General features: G+C 38.1%; 2 protein-coding genes and 1 pseudogene across 2 annotated transcripts; all 3 read left to right on the top strand.

Moving 5' to 3' along the window:
- Nucleotides 1-3,805: 3,805 nt before the first annotated feature.
- Nucleotides 3,806-4,939, top strand: LOC133723000 (putative F-box protein At5g66830). The gene has a single exon (XM_062149834.1). The coding sequence runs from the start codon at nt 3,806-3,808 to the stop codon at nt 4,937-4,939; it is 1,134 nt and encodes a 377-aa protein (XP_062005818.1).
- A 4,524-nt stretch (nt 4,940-9,463) lies between these two features.
- Nucleotides 9,464-11,774, top strand: LOC133721842 (tropinone reductase homolog At2g29340-like; annotated as a pseudogene).
- A 728-nt stretch (nt 11,775-12,502) lies between these two features.
- LOC133721841 (ubiquitin C-terminal hydrolase 12-like) lies at nt 12,503-17,768 on the top strand. The gene is made up of 9 exons (XM_062148582.1): nt 12,503-13,072; nt 13,164-13,235; nt 13,677-13,742; nt 13,908-13,973; nt 14,231-14,317; nt 14,494-14,610; nt 16,818-16,892; nt 17,023-17,109; nt 17,272-17,768. The coding sequence occupies exons 1-9, from the start codon at nt 12,716-12,718 to the stop codon at nt 17,311-17,313; spliced, it is 969 nt and encodes a 322-aa protein (XP_062004566.1). The 5' UTR covers nt 12,503-12,715; the 3' UTR covers nt 17,314-17,768.
- Nucleotides 17,769-19,354: the final 1,586 nt, after the last annotated feature.

Here is a 19,354-nt window from a genome sequence, read left to right as displayed (position 1 = left end):
CAGCCATATACAGGCCCTTATTTAAAAAAAAAAAAAAAAAAGAATTTAATTTAATTTAATTTTTGAGAATAAAATTCAGTTTTATTTTGAAATTTGAAATTAAAATACAAATTCAAATCAAAAGGATAAGAGTTATCAAAAATTGGACTAAAGTGGTTATTTAAAGGATAAGTCTGGATAACTTACCTTTTCAATTGAATTGAAGTGATGTCCAATACACTATATAAACCTAACAAGAGTTCTTCCAAAGGCATTAACATTATCCATAGACTACGGTACGTTTCCTTCATTTTCCTCAAAGAGAAAAACACTGAGGGCACGTTTACTTACTTGGAATGGGATGGAATGATTACGGGATAAAAACATTCTTTCGTTTACTAACACATAAAGGAATCGGAATGATTTCGAGTAAAAGAATTCCTGCGTTTACTAACACATGAAGAAATCAGAATGGATGCAGGTCCCACCTCCTTATCAGGAATCGATTCCTGAAGACTCAGGAATTTGATTACGAAGGGGGGAGATGAGTTTAGGAATCAATCCTCCGGAATCAATACCGATTCCTTTCTTCTCCCATTCCACTTGTCTCCAATTCATGATTATTTTCCATTCTAATTAAGTAAAAGTGTCATGAGTATATTCGCTAGAATCCAAGGCCTAAAACTAGGCCATTGGATTATCAATAGTTGTATCCTGGTGGTTAGAAACCTAACCAATTACAAGCACTGAGTAGGGGTGAAATTCTGTCTAAAGGACATTGCCATTCTGTAAGCCTCTATCGATTCACAAATCAGTCTTCTTGCGATTACATTCAATTCCAAGTACATTCCAGTTGCAATTACAATTCCTTCATTTCATTTGCTTGTTGTATATTATAATCTATATCCAATTATATAAATTGTTGTTGTAAAAAATATATTATATATTGCTATAAGTATATTTTAAACCATTGATACTTGTTCCAACATGTTTACGAAAAAAACTTGATTTGGCCTCTTTGGATCCTATGTTTCTCTATCTCAACGAGAATGGCCTAGAGAAAGAAAATAAAAGATTGAACCGCTGACGAAGCCCTTGCCGGAAGAGGCGCGCGCTGAGGTGACAAAGACGCTTGAATCCAAGGAGGCCACATCCTATACAATTATTTAAATTGTTGTTGTAAAAAAAAAAAAATTATGTATTGCTATAAGTCTATTTTAATTCATTGATACTTATTCCAACATGTTTGTGAAAAGAAATTTGATTAGGCCTCTTTGGATCCTATATTTTTCTATCTCAGCGACAATGGCCCAGAGAAAGAAACTAAAGATTGAATCGGTGACGAAGCCCTTGCAGGAAGTGTCCTCACCTCGACGCTTGAATTCACGGAGGCCACATCCTCTGCGATTGCATCACTTTTTGTTGCTGCCACTATGTCTACCTCCATCGCTGCTGCTTCTGCCTCCTCTCAGCCTTTGAACTCTAAACACTGTCGTTCTACTCAACCTCAGCCTCAACACTGGCATCTACAAGCCATAGCGTGCAGCTATCAAGAAGAACAAGGCTGCAACTCCCAATTAATGTTTATTCAATGACTTTACTTCTCTTAAAAAAAGATGTACATACACAATGAGGTGTCCTATATAGACACGGATATGCTCTGTCTAGTCATTGTTGCTAGTAGTACCTGGTCACAAGGTACCCAAAAGAATATACATTCAGAAACATGTTTCATGAATCATGATATATGTATCGCGCGTGAACAAATCAATTGCATACAAGGATATATGGGCGCCAATAATTGATAATTTACTCTTAATTTCATGAACATTGATCTCGAACATGATCAATGCAATGGTGATCTCCAATCCAGAGTTTTCTTTGGGTGATCTTTCTGTCCTTTTTTAGGAGGAATGAAGCAATCCATTGAATAGTGGTGGTTCGATTACTTTATTAATTTTACACTTTTGTCTATTTACTTTATAAATATGTTATATATTGACATTCTTTTTCTTGGAAATTTTATAAAGTGATGGTGAAAAAAATGGGGAAGTTTTGGCATTGTGCCCTTATACCAAACGCGGTGGTTGAATTCTATTATATCCTTTTATTAGATAAAGTATTGGGTCCTTGACCCAAAACACCAAAATAGATCAAAATCATCCCACTTACCCCAGCAACAAATTTTTGTTCCCACTAACACAATGTAAGAGAAAAAGACACTTTTAGGTTTAACTTAATTATCAAATTACGCCCATGCCACTAATCTCTCTCTCTCCATTCCTTCTCTGGCCGACGAAAACTCTCTCTATTTCTCTCTCTCCCTCTCTCTCTCTCTCTCTCTACTTTCTCTGGTTGTAGATCTGAGGTGCCGGCGAAGAGCTCCGATGACGCTGCAGGCGACGAGGTCAAAGAAATCGTCTCTCTCTCCTCCCAGCTTTCATCTGTGACCAATTCTCCGTCGTTGGCCAGGTTCGATGGCCTGAAGACGGAAGGTCTAGCCTTCTTCCCTTCACTCATCCCTCTGTCGGCCTTTTTCCCAGTCGTTTTCCAGCACCGACGTCGTCCGTCGTTATCTTCGGCATCACCGACGTCATGTTTTGCGTTTGTACTTTCTCTCTCTCACTCTCTTCAGTTGCTAATTCCTTTCGTTTTGAAATCTAAGGCTGTGATTGAACGATTTTGTGGGTGTAGATCAATCAAAAGAAATTATGATGGAAAAAATTTCTGAAATTGGGGAAAACAACGAAGAAGAAAGGGATTCGATGGTCTGCAACCGAGAAAGAAGGGGGAAGAAGAAGACTGGGTGCCCAGAGCAGTTTGTGGGTGCCCAAATCAATTTTTTTTTTTAAGTAATGGGACAGAAGGAAAGGAAAAAAAAAGTTTTGAATGTCTACTGGGGGGGGGCAATAGACGTCTATTGGAGGGCAATAGACGTTTTGAATTGATGTAATCTCCTTGTTTTTTTTTTTTCTGTAATCAAAGTTTTATTTGTCTAAATTTAGGGAGATTAATTCTCATTATGGCGACTGAAAGTCCTATTGGGGGTCAATAGGCGTCTATTGGGGGGAAATACATGGCTGATAGTCGTCTATTGGGGGGCAATAGACGTCTATTAGGGGGCAATAGACCAAAAGTTCTATTGGGGGGCAATAGAGGTCTATTGGGGGGCAATAGAGGTCTATTGGGGGGCAATACATGGTTGATAGACGTCTATTGGGGGGCAATAGACCTCTATTGCCCTCTTATTGGTGGGCAATAGATGTCTATTGGGGTAATAAACATTTTCGGTGAGGTTTTTTGAAAGGTTCGATGGGCGGCGGCCGGTGACCGGATTCCGGTGAAAGTTGGCCGGATTCCGGCGACCGGTGACGGGCTCCGGCGAAGTCTCCTATGGTTTCTCTCTCTTCCATTTTTTTTTTCTCTCTCTCTAAGTAACAAAGGGGTAAGGGGTAAAATTGTATTAAAAAAAAATTAAAAACAAAAAAAAAAATCTTAATGAGGTATTAGGGAAGACTCCCTTAGAGTGTATTGGGTAAGAGGGAATTAAAAAAACTTAATGGGGTAAGTGGGAAAAAAATCCCTAAAAATGGGGTAAATGGACAAAAACCCTAAAGTATTTGTCCCTTTTATCAAATTCATTTATACATCTGCTTCAATTACATCCCCTACAGGATTTGGAGTTTGAAGCCTATAAATAACCGGCTTGCATCTCTTATCTCCACCTCTTCTCTTCCGTGCTCTGGTATCGTTGTTTCTCTCCTTTTTTTTCCCTGAGAATTATCGTTGTTGCTCTTTATCGAGTATGAGTTCCAGAAGACGCCCAATGGATGACTACAACAGGTGGTCCAAGCATCTCCCTGATGATTTGATTGAGATGATTGTGAAGCGTCTAACCCTAGTCGATTCAATCAGATTCGCTGCTGTGTGTCCTTCTTGGAGAAGTGTATCATCACAATGGTCTCAACGAGTAACCCGACTTCCATGGCTCTTGGATTCGACTGAGATTCTAGACTCAGAAACTGTGAATTATAGGCTCTACAGTCCAAGTGAAGACAGAGTCTACGACCTCAAGTTTCCAAGAGAAAATAATAAGTTGGATGCTTCACATAGTTATGGGATACGTTGCTTGGGATCTATTGATGGCTGGTTGATAATGTCTGAATGGACATTGAATAATATTTCGTATGATCGTAAGTCCATCAATTATTTCTTGAACCCAATGACAGGTGATCGTATTAAGCTGCCCCAGCAGACCGAATTCATCCCAAAGACATCCGCAGCCTCTTCAGATCCAAGATGTTCTGATTGCATTGTTGCAATTGGAGAAGGGTCGAATTTGGTATTTTGCAGGCCAAGTAGTCATGAATTATGCCCTTGGGAAGGGCACCAAGATTGTCATGTACAATACGTTAAATTTCATGAGGATGGCAAGTTATACATAATAGGATTGGGTGATACGTGCTGTATACTTGTTGTTCTTGTTCTTGTTTCTGTTCTTGTTTTAGATCCCTTAAATCAATGTCAAGGCAAAGGCAGGTGTGAGAAAATTATTGCTTATAGGGAAATGACAATATCAGTTCCAGGGGATCCGTACAACGAAACCGCGCTGTCCTGGTCTCCATCATTTTTCTGGTCCTCCAAAGGTGAGTTTTTATTGTTTTGGTGGTTTCGCAGAGGCGACTTTCCATTTCGAATGTTCAGGATAGATGATAAAAGTGGTTATAATCCTATTTGGGTGAGATTGGAGAAGAATGATATTGCTGAAGACGAAGTAGTCTTTCTATCCTTCTTTCACAGCACCTCAATGTCAAAGTCGAAGTCATTTATGACAACCATAGACGAGGCTTTTCTTGGACTTCATTGCGGAAATTTTTTCATCTACGATCCCGATCGTTCGTTGACTAGTGACTTGAAGATTTTAGATTGGGTATGGTTTACGCCCAATATAACCAAATAAATCAGAGCCAATTACTAATATATTGAAGGAGATTTTAGATACAGGACGTCCTTTGTTTTCTACTTTGTTAGAATGACACATTATGAATTTCTCAATGGCATATTACTTGGCAAATTTGGTCAATATATTTTACTTTTTTTTTTTTGGTATAGACAATATAGTTTACTTTACTTGGACTGTAATGTTGGAAACTTTATGATTTTTTTTTTTTTTGAGATTAATTGAAGTGTGAATTGTAATTTTTTTTTTTTTGGTGTGAAAAGGGAAATTCGCCGGTACAGTACCTGACCTTTCGCTCATTCTAAATTGGTATCTCAAGTTTCAAAAAGTGGTATACCTGAGGTTCTGAACCCAAACTTGCCCAATAATAGCACCTGAAGCCGTTAGCTCCGTTACGGAGGAGGCTGCTAGTTAGCATATTTTAAAGGATATTTTTATCCATTCGTATCTTAAATGTCTCTCTCTCTCTCTCTCTCTCTCTCTCTCTCTCCACACACACACACACACACACACACACTACATAAATTAGAATACGTTTACTATAATTAAAAGGGTCATCACCACCATTGATTGTAAATGTAATAACCTGAAACTTAGTATCACTGTAGAGCACTCTAAGATACCTTAAACTTAGAAGTAATCCAAGTATCTTCTAAGCACTTTTTTTTGAAACCGATGATACCACATGCTATACTTACAAGTTATATAGGTAAATTTTTAGAGTTCTAGTAAACTTTCTAAAATACGTTAGTTCGTATTACTTGTGTACACTCGATATTTGTTTTCAAACCCAAGACTATTATCTATGTTATTTTTGTGATGCATGTTATTTTAGAACTAATTATTGCTATTTTTTTTACCTTAAGAAAGCACTAAAGTTCTTTACTTATTAATTGGGTAAATGTGCATATGTGTGTATATATATATATATATATATATTTAGCAAGTGGATTTATGCTTTCTTTCTTTTATTACTTTTTTTAATTTTATCTTATCATTTTAATCATTTAACCTAAATAGTAACTAGTCACTCACCTTATAATAATTAGTCACTTACTTATTTTATGCTTAATTCTAGCCTATTTAAGCATATGATCTGATCATACTTCCTACAAGCTTGAAGATCAAATGCAAAATTGATCTAAAACTCCCTTAGTTGAAGAGAAAACTCAACTAGAAGTTCTTCACACAAATCCTTCATCCTATTTCTCTTAAGAAGTTTCCTTTTTGTGAAAGAAGTCCAAAGTTTGATCACAAGACCTTCTGATTTCCTTAAGTAAGTACATGAATACATTTCTATGTTCTTTTGTCTTTAAGATTTATCAAACTACATAATCAATGATAAAATGGAAAAGGATCTGCTTTGCTGCAAACCTGTATTTTCGTATATAACAAAGTCTGTTTTGTTAAAAATATTTACAGTATTAAATTCCTCATCAAAAGTTATTCAGTTTAGGCTTTTGAATCACTAAAAAAGGTTAAGAAATGAAGAAGTTATGGCTAATCAAAGTTTTCAACTTTTAAACTCGCTGGAAATCTCATACAGCCATCACAACTTCAAAAATTCATATCTCCCTCATTTCTTATCCGTTTTCTACAAACTTTATATCAATTTGAAGCTTAGGACCTCTACTTGTGATCTGGAGAGTTTGAGAATTAATGGTAAAATACACGGAACGTAAAGACTTAAACACCAAAGGTCAGTATCAAAAATATCGGTTTCTGCACTGTTATGGTTCTTCACCATTTCTGGACTATATCCCTCTGATCTGGACTACATGACTTATTCCATTGAATTCCTTGTGAAAAACCCTTTGAAATGGTGTACTCATTTGACTAATTCGGACTTGTGATGGACAATATAACACATCTTGAAGTTTGATGACTCTAATCGGAGAAACATGAACACGGTTGATGAACTTCAATGGATTTGGACATAAGAACTGAAATACTAACTATAATATAATTTTCTTAAATTGTGTATAGTTATTCATTTAATGCTTGTGCTTTATTATTACATATTTTACTTGATTTCAATTATGTATAAGCTTATTTGTAATTATGTTGTTTGCTAGTGAATTTACTTAATTGTGTTATACAATTATGTTACATATGTTTTCATATGAGATTATTCCTAAGTATATGTCTCTTTATGTGGGTGTACATATACATATATATCACGATCTATAATTCATAAGGATTGTATTTTGAGGATTTGATTATGTTTGAAAAGTACAATTGTGAAGCCGAGTGATTAGTATTACCCCGTGCTTAAGTGAATTACTGGTAAATGTGTTTTGGTGTTATGAGGAGTTAGCCTGAGCCCTAGTCCCTACAGATAGTGCACTATTATACTCTTAGGAAAGAGGTGTTCTCCTTGAGTATACATACTTTGGATTTGTCCTCTGTATGCTGCGGCTTACCCGTGCTTTGGTATTATGGACCCTAGCACGTGGATTTATGATTTGTTACCAGTCAACCTGGCTTACTCGTGCTTTGGGTATAGTACGTTGGACCCTAGCACTTGTATTTATGATTTATTACCAGTTAATCCGAAAATTCACTAAGAAGAGAAGTGTACTTATATTATTTCGATCAAATATCTGTCTGCGATATATTATTAATATGTTACGATGATAAGTGAAAAAGAGAATTGAGCATGCATTTCTTTGAGGTTATTTCACATATTAATGCTGCAATATATTGTTGGTTCAATAAGGAGATGTGACTATGTGATTTATTATAAACCATTCACACGGATGAATATATTTGTATATATGTGTGTGTGTATTGTGCGTATACATATACATATTTAAGAATTCGTATGAACATATAAATGGTTCCCGGTACATTTTTACTTGGTTATTCACTTTGATTTCCTATAAGACACATTAATATAAGAATGTATGTTGTGTACTTACTGGGCTTGTGTTGCTCATGATGCTACACCTTCTTGTTTTCAGGTAGCGATTAGACGCTTTGGGAAAATGGGGCGATTCTCTAAATAAATGAATATTTTATTTTCTACCGCTTTCTCAAAAGAAATAATGTAATATATTTTGTTCAGCTTTAGTATTGTAAAAATAATAATTTCAATTTCTAATAAAAGTATTATTCAGACTTATTTGCAAATTCTTTTACTTTAATTTATCCATTGAGGAAGTTTTATTTGTAATAACCCACATCACGAATTCGGGTACCATATTTCAGTATAATATTGGTCTCGGGTTTGGGGTGTGATAGTAAATATCTTTATAGATAGCTCAAATGCTATAAATGGCCCTCACTCCATATGGGTCTGATCAATTAACAAGCAAAGGTTTTTTAACCAGCAAAAATAAATGAATGCGTTTACTTGATAACAAGGCAAAATACAAATAGCAAAGACATATACGTCCCTCCAAAATACAAACCTCAATTTAAACTACTAGTTTAAACAAATATTCAAAGTATTTTTCATCAAGTGAAAGCAAACCACCGAATAAGAGCAAGTGCACCGGTCTGGTTTTGACCGGGCAAAAGCATGGAATGATGATGTGGTGACCGGGCATGGTGATTTCCAGTCCTCCACCGGGCTGCTTTTACCCAGCCAAAACTTGGCTTGGGATGACCGAGGGGAAGAAAAAGGGCAAAGCCCTGACTAATTTCTTGACCAGTCGAAGGACAGGCCCAGCTGCCACGTCGGAACTGTTCTCTCCACTGCTTGTGAGACTGGAGCTCACGGACTAATGAGGCCCCTCCAGCTGGCGTCTGCAGCCTTTTTGTCGCCTAGCACACAAGAATTGGTTGGTTTGGAATTTGAGGGCCCAACGGTCAAATGATCCAGAACGTTGCATTGAATAGTGAAGGCAGATCTGACGGCTAGGCAATTAATATGTTTGATTATATATGTGAGGTAACAAAACAGTAAGGAAATAGTCTGTAATGTTAATAAACGGTAAGAAAATAAATTGTAAAAAGTTCTAAAAATTTATCTATAAATACCTATCATTTTTTTTACATCTTACACCCAAAAAAAAAAAAATTTAATGAACAGTGAAAGATGAACAGTGTTGACCGGTCAAGAAAAAAAACGGGTGCAAACCTATGTCCGGTGGCAGTAAATAGTAACTTGACTGGTCGAATTCTTGACTTCTCGACTTTGCATTTTCTTGACTACGGGTGCACTTGCTCTAAAGTTGTTGGACCTCACCTTTAGACCTCTATCTGACTATGTCCGTACTATGATTCTCCAAGTCACTATCTTTTTTTGAATCTGTCAAAGCAGAGATTAATTATGAATTTTGGATGTGGTTTCCATCAAATATTTTTGTTTAAGATTCAACCTGAAGTTTGACTCAGCCTTTGATCCTTTAATTATTTTTAATTTCAATTCTTTAGTTTCAATATAGTACTTCAGAAAAAGCTCTATATATACACAGCTTCCATAGATTCTTCTTATCCGCATTCAAGTTTAGTAGTCACTTAATCATACACAGCTTTCCATTGCCTATTTCACCACTTGGTAAAGTTACAGAAGCAAACATGTCTGGGTTCAAAAGCCAAAGGTGGTCTCTTAAGGGTATGACTGCACTAGTCACCGGTGGAACTAGAGGCATTGGGTTAGCTATGTCTTCATTATTACTGTATTTGCAAATTATTCAAATAATTATATCATCTGTGATCTTATTTGGTTTGTTTTTGGGTACTATGCATTAATAGGTATGCCATTATAGAAGAACTAGCAGGACTTGGGGCAACAGTGCATACCAGTGCTCGTAACAAGGCAATTATCGATGAGAGGGTTCGAGAGTGGAAGATTAAGGGATTTACAGTGAGTGGTTCAGTTTGTGACCTCACATCTATATCTCAAAGGGAGGAGCTCATAAAGACTGTCTCATCTGTATCTGTTTTTGATGGCAAGCTTAGCATCCATGTAGGTTTATAGACTTTGCTAATTTTGTTCCGTATCATATTCGAGTATATAAGCTGGACAAAAAGATGGGTTTTGAGTATTGTGCTACTTGTTTACCAAGTTAGTGTAGAATTTAGTTCTCAAGGTTCTTTTATGGTGATACAGGTAAACGTACAAGAGGAACTACAGATTATAGTTTAGAAGATTTCTCCAGTATGATGAGCAGCAATGTTGAATCTCCCTACCATCTTTGTCAACTAGCACATCCTCTTCTTAAGGCATTAGGAAATGGAAGCTTTATATTTTTCTCCTCTATTGCTGGTGTAATAGCTCTGCCTAAACATATATATAGGAGACTAGGAGACAGAATGAGAGTTTCAGAAGGAGCCTCGTAGTTAAAAGTATTATATTCTTATCATTCTGTTCTATTTAAAAAAGACAGAATGAGAGTCGACAGTCTCTCCTCGACAAACCCTAGCGCTGCCCCCTTGGTGCGGCTTCCAGGAAGGCCTTGCCGCCTCCACATACTCGTCAATTGCACCAGGCTGTTGATCGGCCCTTTCCTCGGTTCTGGGAAGGGTGGATTGTATGCTGTTTGGATTGGCTCAGCTTCCGGCGGGGATGGCCCCTTGATTGGGGGAGGAGACCCGAGATCGGTTTCGATCCGCGTCTCCCTTATTATAAGGATTGGAAGATCTTCGATGGAGGCACAGGAATGGTAGCAGAGTCATTGTTGAATGGAGCCGGAGCCTTGCTTTGGTGGAAGGTCATGATACTGTGGCTATTGTGGGTGCAGATCGAAGGCGGCGACGGGACTGGTCAAGCACTGAGTTTGGGTGCTTTTTTCCTGGGAGTCCAGATCAGTGTGATGGGATACTCACGAGATCTCCGGAAGATCTGGGTTTGGGACCTAGGAATTAACGATCTGCCCTTTTGTTTTGCGGGATTTTGGTGGTGTTCCACCACTGGGAGAGTAGTCTCCGGTCATATTCAAGGGCGAGGAGGAGAGGATCGAGCTTGGGTCGTTTGGGCCTTAGTTTTAATGTGGTGGTTTACTCAAGTGTAGGCTCAGGACATTGGACTGGTGGCTTGGACTTGTTTTCAACAAACCATATCTCGTGACCTGCTGGATCTTACATTTGTGGGAGGCTCTTTGCAATCTATTAGTATTTTCATACACTAATTGAGGTCTCTAGGCGAACTTACTTGTTGTTCAGTTGCTTCGAGTCATGTATCTTCCACTAGGTTGAGATTTTCTCTTATTTGTCGCTTGTCTAATTGTGCGTATTTCTTTACAATGAGGGTTAGTTGTCATTTGTTTGGCGGCTTGTGCCATCTAGAACTTTTGGTATGAGACAACTTATGATGTACATGTCTTCTGACCGTAGATAAGTAATGAAGTTAACTATTTCTCAAAAAAAAAAAAAAATAGCTCTGCCTAAACTATCTGCCTATGCAGCAACAAAAGGTAATTAAGTCAATTATTTTGTTCTTAAAACAAAAAATTTGGATCTTACTGTTCTACTACTTACAAGAGCTTAATTGGTATTTTACAGGTGCTGTCATCCAGATTTCAAAGAATTTGGCATGTGAATGGGCAAAAGATAACATTCGAACAAACACTAGCACCATGGGCTGTCAACACTAGGGCAGCAGCAGTCGAACCAGTAAATATTGTCTCCACTTTTATGTGCTTAATTGGTCTAGTAGGACTCAGGGTTAGGGGTGTTTCTTACATGTTATATATAGTTTGTCTTTTTTTATCATCAGGATGAGCATCGTGATGATTTCAGAAGGCTAATAGCTCGAACTCCGATTCGTCGCCTCGCAGACCCTAATGATATATCATCTCTGGTGACATTTCTTTGCCTCCCAGCTGCTTCTTATATCAATGGACAAGTTGTTAATATTGATGGAGGATTTAGAGTTAGTGGCTTCTAGCAAATTCAATATATGGTTTTGCCAAATCTGAAACCTGTCTCATAAGTCTCAATATTTATTCAATTTTTTAATTTCAGTCCCTTGAATTTGTTGTTAGCAAGTCTTTGAACCTCTTCTTTTTACTTCATAACCTTGGGGTGTCTTCTCGGGGGAAAGCAATGAAGTTGGATAAGGTAAAGATGAACTATGCCTAAAATGTAGAGATATTTCAAGTGTGAATAATTTTCAGTTGGCAATTACCAGCTTAATCAACCAATCAGATTAGAACTGTTTGTATTACATTTGATTATGTCATTGCTGATAACATGTATAACCCGCAAGTGTGTATATATCCTAGAGCACTGCCGGTTCGATTTGAATTTGTTTTGTTGGGTGTGGGCTTTAGGGTTTTATTGTTAGTTGTCCTAGGGTCTCATATAAATGCAGCCATAAAAGGTTGCAAAACCTATTTTTTATCATATTATCAATCAAATTGAGAGTTTTCTCATCTCTCTCCTTGTTTTTAGATTTATTGCTTGTAAACCTAGGGTTATTTTCCGATTGCGTTAGTCTTGGTATTAGAGCAGAACCTACAGCACCCTTTTGAGATGGCTGGACGTGGACGAGGTCGACGTGGGGGAGGTAGTGAATTGTTTCCGACTCGTGAAAGAGACCTTCGTAACGTTGAAATGGCTGAACTTCGAAGACAAGTACAACAACCGCAAGAACAACTTGCACGCTTTGATACTCGGGAACAAGAAAACTCTCATCAAGATTTTACAAAAGAATCCTCTGATGGTGACAACAGAAACTCCTTTTACCATCATTGTAGTGAAGAGGAGCGACTTCGGCGTGGAGAAAGGAACAATGAATTCCAGTAGCGTGGTTCCGACTTCAAAGTAAACGTCCCAGAATTTGGTGATAAATTGAATGCTGAAGAGTTCATCGGTTGGCTCTCAACGATGGAAGTTTTTGATTACAAAGATATTGCTGAGGATGAACAGGTGAAGCTAGTGGCCATAAAGCTAACCAAGCATGCTTCAAACTGGTGGGAGCACTTGAAGAAGCAAAGGGTTCGCGAAGGCAAAAGTAAAATCCGAACCTGGACCAAGATGAAGAAAGAGATGAAGAAGAAATTTCTGCCCCAAAACTATCTAGTAGATTCTTTCCTCGAATTTCACGAGTATAAACAGAGGAATCTGTCCGTGGAAGTTGCATTTCATCATGCTACAAAAGATGAGGTCTTGGACATCCCCCTGCCAGAATTACAAGGCCTAAGAAATCTGAAAGTTGCATTTCATCATGCTACAAAATATGAGGTCTGTGTGAAATATTTGGCTAGCATACCCTGCTCAGACCATGATTACATTACGGGTGCACACATAATAATATTTTGTAATTTGTGTACAGGTGGTGATTCACAATATAAGATTGCCCAAGCAGAGCACTGTCGGGGATGTGATTAATGTACTCAAAACGAAGGTAAGGTTCCGCTTGTTTTGGTTTTCTTATATTTCAACATTATGTGGCTTTTAGTGTTTATTATGTATGAATGTGTGTGCTAAGGCCTTCGTGGATCATTTTTGAAGTCCCATTTTCAGTTTTTACGTTATCAGCTCTACTAATTCATTAATTTTTTTTTTCTTTGATATCATTCTTGTGGATCAGTTTGACATGCTTTAAGAGTTGAGAGCTGTTTAGCTTGATATGTCTGTAGTAATATTGCAGTCATATGTTATACCAAGTCCTTTACAAAGATTGGTCCCTTTTCCTGATGTACTTTATGTCGTTTAAAGTTGCATATAAGAGATTTTACTCATGAGCATCGGTTCTTGAGAAAATTATTTCAAAAATCCGCTTCACTCCCTTTTTCTTGTTGTGTACTCTTGACTCAATGTATGGTGTATGTTGTCCCGGAAACAGGTAGAGCTCTCTCAACCAAATGGAGAACTCCGACTTGTTGAGATTTTCTATCACAAGATCTACAAGGTATTAACTTCTTTATATTGGAAATATATACGATCAATTTATGAGTGCTGATTATGTCTAATTTTTGTTTTCCATATCCATCATACACAGAATATCAGATTTTTTTTTTTGTTTCTTGATTTTTTTTTAATTTCAAGCATCTCTTATCTGCTTTTCCTTTTTCAGATCTTCCCACAGAGTGAAAAAATTGAGAATATAAATGACCGGTACTGGACATTGCGTGCAGAGGAGGCAAGTTCCTCTCACTCTCTCTCTCTCTCTCTACCTTACTGCTTGTTATTATTATTATTATTATTATTATTATTATTATTATTGGGATGAGTTTCTTGTTTCAGTTAAGCGTTTTTAGAATTTAGACCAATTTTATTGGGCTGTAATAACTTCGCGTTGGGTTTTGCCGCCAAAAGAATATGCATGCGACTGGATTGGATTGATATTCTGTATACCTCTGTACCTTGAAGCTGACTTTCTCATTACTTTTGTATCAGATTCCAGAAGAAGAGAAAAACTTGGGTCTTCATGACCGCTTGATTCATGTTTACCACTTTACAAAAGAGACTGCACAGAACCAGATGGTATTGGATTTTCAACATTTTCTTTTGCAAGTGAAATTTATATTGTTTCTTTCTTAGAAATTCTTAGGATCAATTGGTAATTTGGTATACCGTATACTGTTGTGATTGAAGATGGAGACTACTTGCACTCAAATGTATGTTTTTCTTAGCATCTTCTTGTTTGTACATTTCAACAGCAGGTACAGAATTTTGGGGAACCTTTCTTCTTGGTTATTCATGAAGGTGAAACTTTAGCTGAGGTGAAAGCACGCATACAAAAGAAATTGCAGGTCCCTGATGAGGAGTTCGCAAAGGTACTTGACCAACACACTGTAATTTATTGAAGTACAGTATAACATGAAATTATTGTTCTTTGCCTTATCATCCATTTTTTTGCTTTTTTTTGTTTTACAGTGGAAGTTGGGAAAAATTCACCAACGGTGTCTGGACACTTAAGGGACTTTCAGAATGATACCTGAACTTACAAAGTTATCAATGTGATACCTGGACTTATTTTTTCGTATCAATGTCGTACCTATGACCAATTTCCGTAACGGCTCTGTGACGGAAATTGGCCGTAGGTATCACATTGATACGAAAAAATGAGTCCAGGTATCACATTGATAACTTTGTAAGTTCAGGTATCATTCTGAAAGTCCCTAAGTGTCCAGACACCGTTGGTGAATTTTTCCCAATTTTGCACGTGCAATGCACGTGAGTCACTTAAAGAAGACAAAATGACCGATTTACCCTCAAATTCTTTCTTTCTTTTCTTTTCTTTTCTTTTTTTCTTTCTTTCTTTCTTTCTTTCTTTCTTTCTTTCTTTCTTTCTTTCTTTCTTTCTTCTTCTTCTTTTCTGGTTTCTTCTTCCCCTGATTTGAATCATCAAGATTCAAATCATCTTGCTCGTCCGATTCCCACCGCCGCTGCGTCTCAATCCACCTTCATGCACCACAGATGTTTCTGGTTCCCCCAACTTCAAATCCTATAGCAAATTGAAATTGTGCATTGAGGCTTCACCGCTCACTCCGAGTTCATCCCCGCCGCCGTCGCCAATGACTTGACCACAACAACCTCAACCACCGCACAACAACGTCATCCTCCGCTGCTTCTCGATTGGGTTTGGGGATAAGGACTGCTTCTTCCTCCACTGCTAGCGAAATCGTGGAGGCTCAAGGCCACATTCTAAGGGCCACCGGCCGGAAGGACAGCCACAGCAAGGTTTGCACCACCAAAGGCCCCAGGGATCGCAGCATCAGGCTCGTCGCCCACACCGCCATTCAATTCTACGACATGCAGGATCGGCTTGAATACGACCAGCCTAGCAAAGTCGTCGATTGGCTAATCAAGAAAGCCAAGGCCACAATCAACGAGCTCGACTAGCTGCCACCGTGGAACCCAAACTAAATTTATGTTCATACAACATTTTCTCCGACGATGCCGATATCCTCCGCGCAGGACACGCAGAACGTGAGCCTCAATTTCTCGATGGTGGAGGCTCCGAGTCCTTTGTTTACTAATCGGCGAGGCACAATGGTGGGTAGCAGCGGAGTGGCGAAGCTGGTGAATAAGAACAGCTCGAATTTTCTGCAGGTGAGGATGGTGTGGAGGCCGAAGTTGTTAATCTTTGTCTGCCTAAAATTGCCTCTGATCGAAGTTGGGCTAGAGGCCGAAGTTGTCGGCTAAACCGATGAAGTTGCAGGTGAGGATGGTGTGGAGGTGGTGTTGCATGTCGGGAAGAAGGAGAGGATGGAGGGGTGTGATTGGAGCTGTGATTTGAGAGTGGAGGGCTGGCGGGCTCTGAGTTTCTGATCAATGGTGTATAAAAGGGGGTCGGAGGAGAGAACGAGAGTGGTGGTGGTCAAGTCATTGGTGGCGGCGGCGGGGATGAACTCAGAGTGAGCGGTGAAGCCTCAATCCACAATTTCAATTTGCTATAGGATTTGAAGTTGGGGGAACCAGAAACATCTGTGGTGCATGAAGGTGGATTGAGACGCAGCGGCGGTGTTTGATCGGCGATCGGCGGTGGGAATCGGACGAGCAAGATGATTTGAATCTTGATGATTCAAATCAGGGGAAGAAGAAACCAGAAAAGAAGAAGAAGAAAGAAAGAAAGAAAGAAAGAAAGAAAGAAAGAAAGAAGAATAAAGAATAAAGAAAAAAAGAAAAGAAAAGAAAGAAAGAATTTGAGGGTAAATCGGTCATTTTGTCTTCATTAAGTGACTCACGTGCATTGCACGTGCAAAATTGGGAAAAATTCACCAACGGTGTCTGGACACTTAGGGACTTTCAGAATGATACCTGAACTTACAAAGTTATCAATGTGATACCTGGACTCATTTTTTCGTATCAATGTGATACCTACGGGCAATTTCCGTCACGGAGCCGTTACGGAAATTGGTCATAGGTACGATGTTGATACGAAAAAATGAGTCCAGGTATCACATTGATAACTTTGTAAGTTCAGGTATCATTCTGAAAGTCCCCTAAGTGTCCAGACACCGTTGGTGAATTTTTCCCGTGGAAGTTTGCACTCTTGTCATTGGGTCGTCCCGAGTACCTGCAGGACTCCGATGTAGTTTCCAGTCGTATTCAGGTATCTTTATGGTGTATATTGTCATTTTGTATTGTCTGGTTTTCTTTTTAGAACAGCTGATGGTTAAATCCCAACTGTGATTATTGGTATTGAGAACTTAAACCCAATATTTTGATTTCGTTTTCTCCAGACAAGTGATGTTTATGGTGCTTGGGAGCAGTACCTGGGGTTGGAGCATGCTGATACTGCTCCTAAGAGATCATATGCAGTAAATCAGGTAAGTGCTGCTGTACCACTTAAATACTGTTATTATGGGTTTCCAACTATGAACTTGGCCCACTCATACCCTACAAACTCAACATATGCTTGTGCTAGATTAGGTTATAAGATAAGTCGAATATATCCCACTTCTCAACATTTTTACCTCAAAATTTTGCAGAACCGTCACACATATGAGAAGCCAGTTAAAATATACAACTAAGAAAGCTGTTGATCCTCAACCCTTGCATCAGTTTGAACTAAGCATCCTCTGCTGCAACAGAGGCAGTTTGGAAATAACCAGGATGAGAGCTGAGTGGTACAGCTAAAGAAACAATGTAGCTCACATAGAGGTGACTTTGTAGGACTTTTCATTATTGTTTTGTGGGCCCAAATATTTGTTCATGTGGGTGGGGAAAGGGAGGTATAATCCCCTAGGATGTGTAGTATTGCTGGTACTCCCTGCCTGAGTTCTGCTGTCTGTTATTTTCCTTTATTTATTTCTCCGTGGTGAAGGCACCTTCTTTCTTTCAGAGGGTGATTGCTTTCCATATACAGCTCCATAGAAATTTAGCAGTACATAAGGGGATTTTTTAGGGCATGTATATTGCGGGTACAGTCAGCTGCATTTTGGATTGCTTCTTTATAATATTTCTTTCTGTACCTCCGTTACTTTTATCTTGGTGGAACCGTGGAAATGAGTTTGTATGAGCTTTATTAGTGGGTGATGGACAATTCTGGCCTTCGAATTGGTCAAGGCACATGATTTCGCATTGTAGATTGTAGTAGTAATTATTATTTTTTATTTTATTTTGTAGCTTTCTACCTTTTCAACATGTATGCATGGCTCGTCCTTTTGGTTAGAGCTGTTGTTTTCCATTTGATGAGTGAGTCCTCAAGTATCCACAAATCTTTTTATTTTTTATTTTTATAAATTTTCCTCGGCCAAACCTCAAAGCATTACTTGGTCAAAATGATTTGGTACTTACTTTTAACTTGTGATTTAGATGTTGGAATTTAGTGTTTGGATGAATTTGAGGTTTTTTGGCATGACGCTTCTCGTTACGTTTTGAATTTAGACGTCTTGTGTTGCATCAAATTCCCATTGGCCTTCCCGCCCCTCCTCCCTTTCTTTAAGTAATGACTCTTCACCTTAACAAACCATTTGGGTTTTTCAGTACATGAAGATTGTTTAGTCATATAACTGTTTTGGTCAAATCCTCATATGAACACCTAATCTATTTTATCCACGTGGGATAAGGAAAAGATCCTCAAATTGATTGGAAATATTTAACTATTTGAGATCCCATGATAACCAAATCTCTTACGCGAGTTGGCAACAAATTTACACCAAAAACTCGGGAGCAGGGCTAGCAATTGGCCCAGGCACCTGACCCGATGAGCCACAACAAACTTTTACATAAGGTGATAAGGGATATACCTTTGTCAACAAATTATTTGTTGGCAATAGTGTTTCATGAAAAAAATAAAATAAAAGACAAAGTCTTTGTCCGGAAAATTTTCTAAAAAAAAAAAAGCAAAAGGAGACACACATTTGTTTACAAAAAAGAGTCTCATTAAAAATTGAAATAAAAAGAACACAACTGTGTCGAAAAATCTTTGTTGGAATAGCCTCCAATAAAAACTAAACTATAAACAAACACAATTGCTGATGAACCATGGGTCGGCAAGACTTCCAAAAAATAAAATTTTTCTGTCAAAGTATTCATTGATTGACATATCCCACCCGTAAAGCTTCCTATAAAAAATAAAAAGGTGCGGCTATTGCCATCCTAGTAACTACTTTCTGTAGAATCGCTGTAAATCTGTATGTAATTAGGATTTTATTTAATTAGGATATCCTGTAATTATGGAAAGATTGTTTCCTATTAGAGTTAGACTACTCTTTGGTACTTGTATATATACCCTCATTGTGGGATGAATAGAATTATCGAATTAACCCTGAATTGAAGTATTCTTTTCTACTTGGTATCAGAGCAGGTTCAATCCTTTGAACTTGCGCTGCATCCTTTGAATCCTGAATCCTGAATCCTGAATCCCAAAGAACACCACAAACCGCTGCGTACCACCACCGTTGAAATCAAACCATCCTGAATTTCAAACCACCATCACCTACCTTTTTTCGAAAAAAAAAAAAAAAACTTTGTTTTTCAAACATTCATATCCATCTTGAAACCCTTGAAAATCCAATCCTGCGAAAATCATGAATTCCTCAATGATGCAATCAGAGAAACAGGCTATGG

Source organism: Rosa rugosa, chromosome 7 (assembly GCF_958449725.1).
Source record: "Rosa rugosa chromosome 7, drRosRugo1.1, whole genome shotgun sequence".
Lineage (NCBI taxonomy): Eukaryota > Viridiplantae > Streptophyta > Magnoliopsida > Rosales > Rosaceae > Rosa > Rosa rugosa.
This window is presented reverse-complemented; position numbering and strand designations above follow the sequence as displayed.

Coding starts and splice junctions, on each gene's coding strand:
- LOC133723000 (XM_062149834.1), top strand. CDS start 3,806: ATGGATGACTACAACAGGTGGTCCAAGCATCTCCCTGATGATTTGATT.
- LOC133721841 (XM_062148582.1), top strand. CDS start 12,716: ATGGAAGTTTTTGATTACAAAGATATTGCTGAGGATGAACAGGTGAAG. Junction 13,236..13,676: donor TTAATGTACTCAAAACGAAG/GTAAGGTTCCGC, acceptor TCCCGGAAACAG/GTAGAGCTCTCTCAACCAAA. Junction 13,974..14,230: donor GGACATTGCGTGCAGAGGAG/GCAAGTTCCTCT, acceptor CTTTTGTATCAG/ATTCCAGAAGAAGAGAAAAA.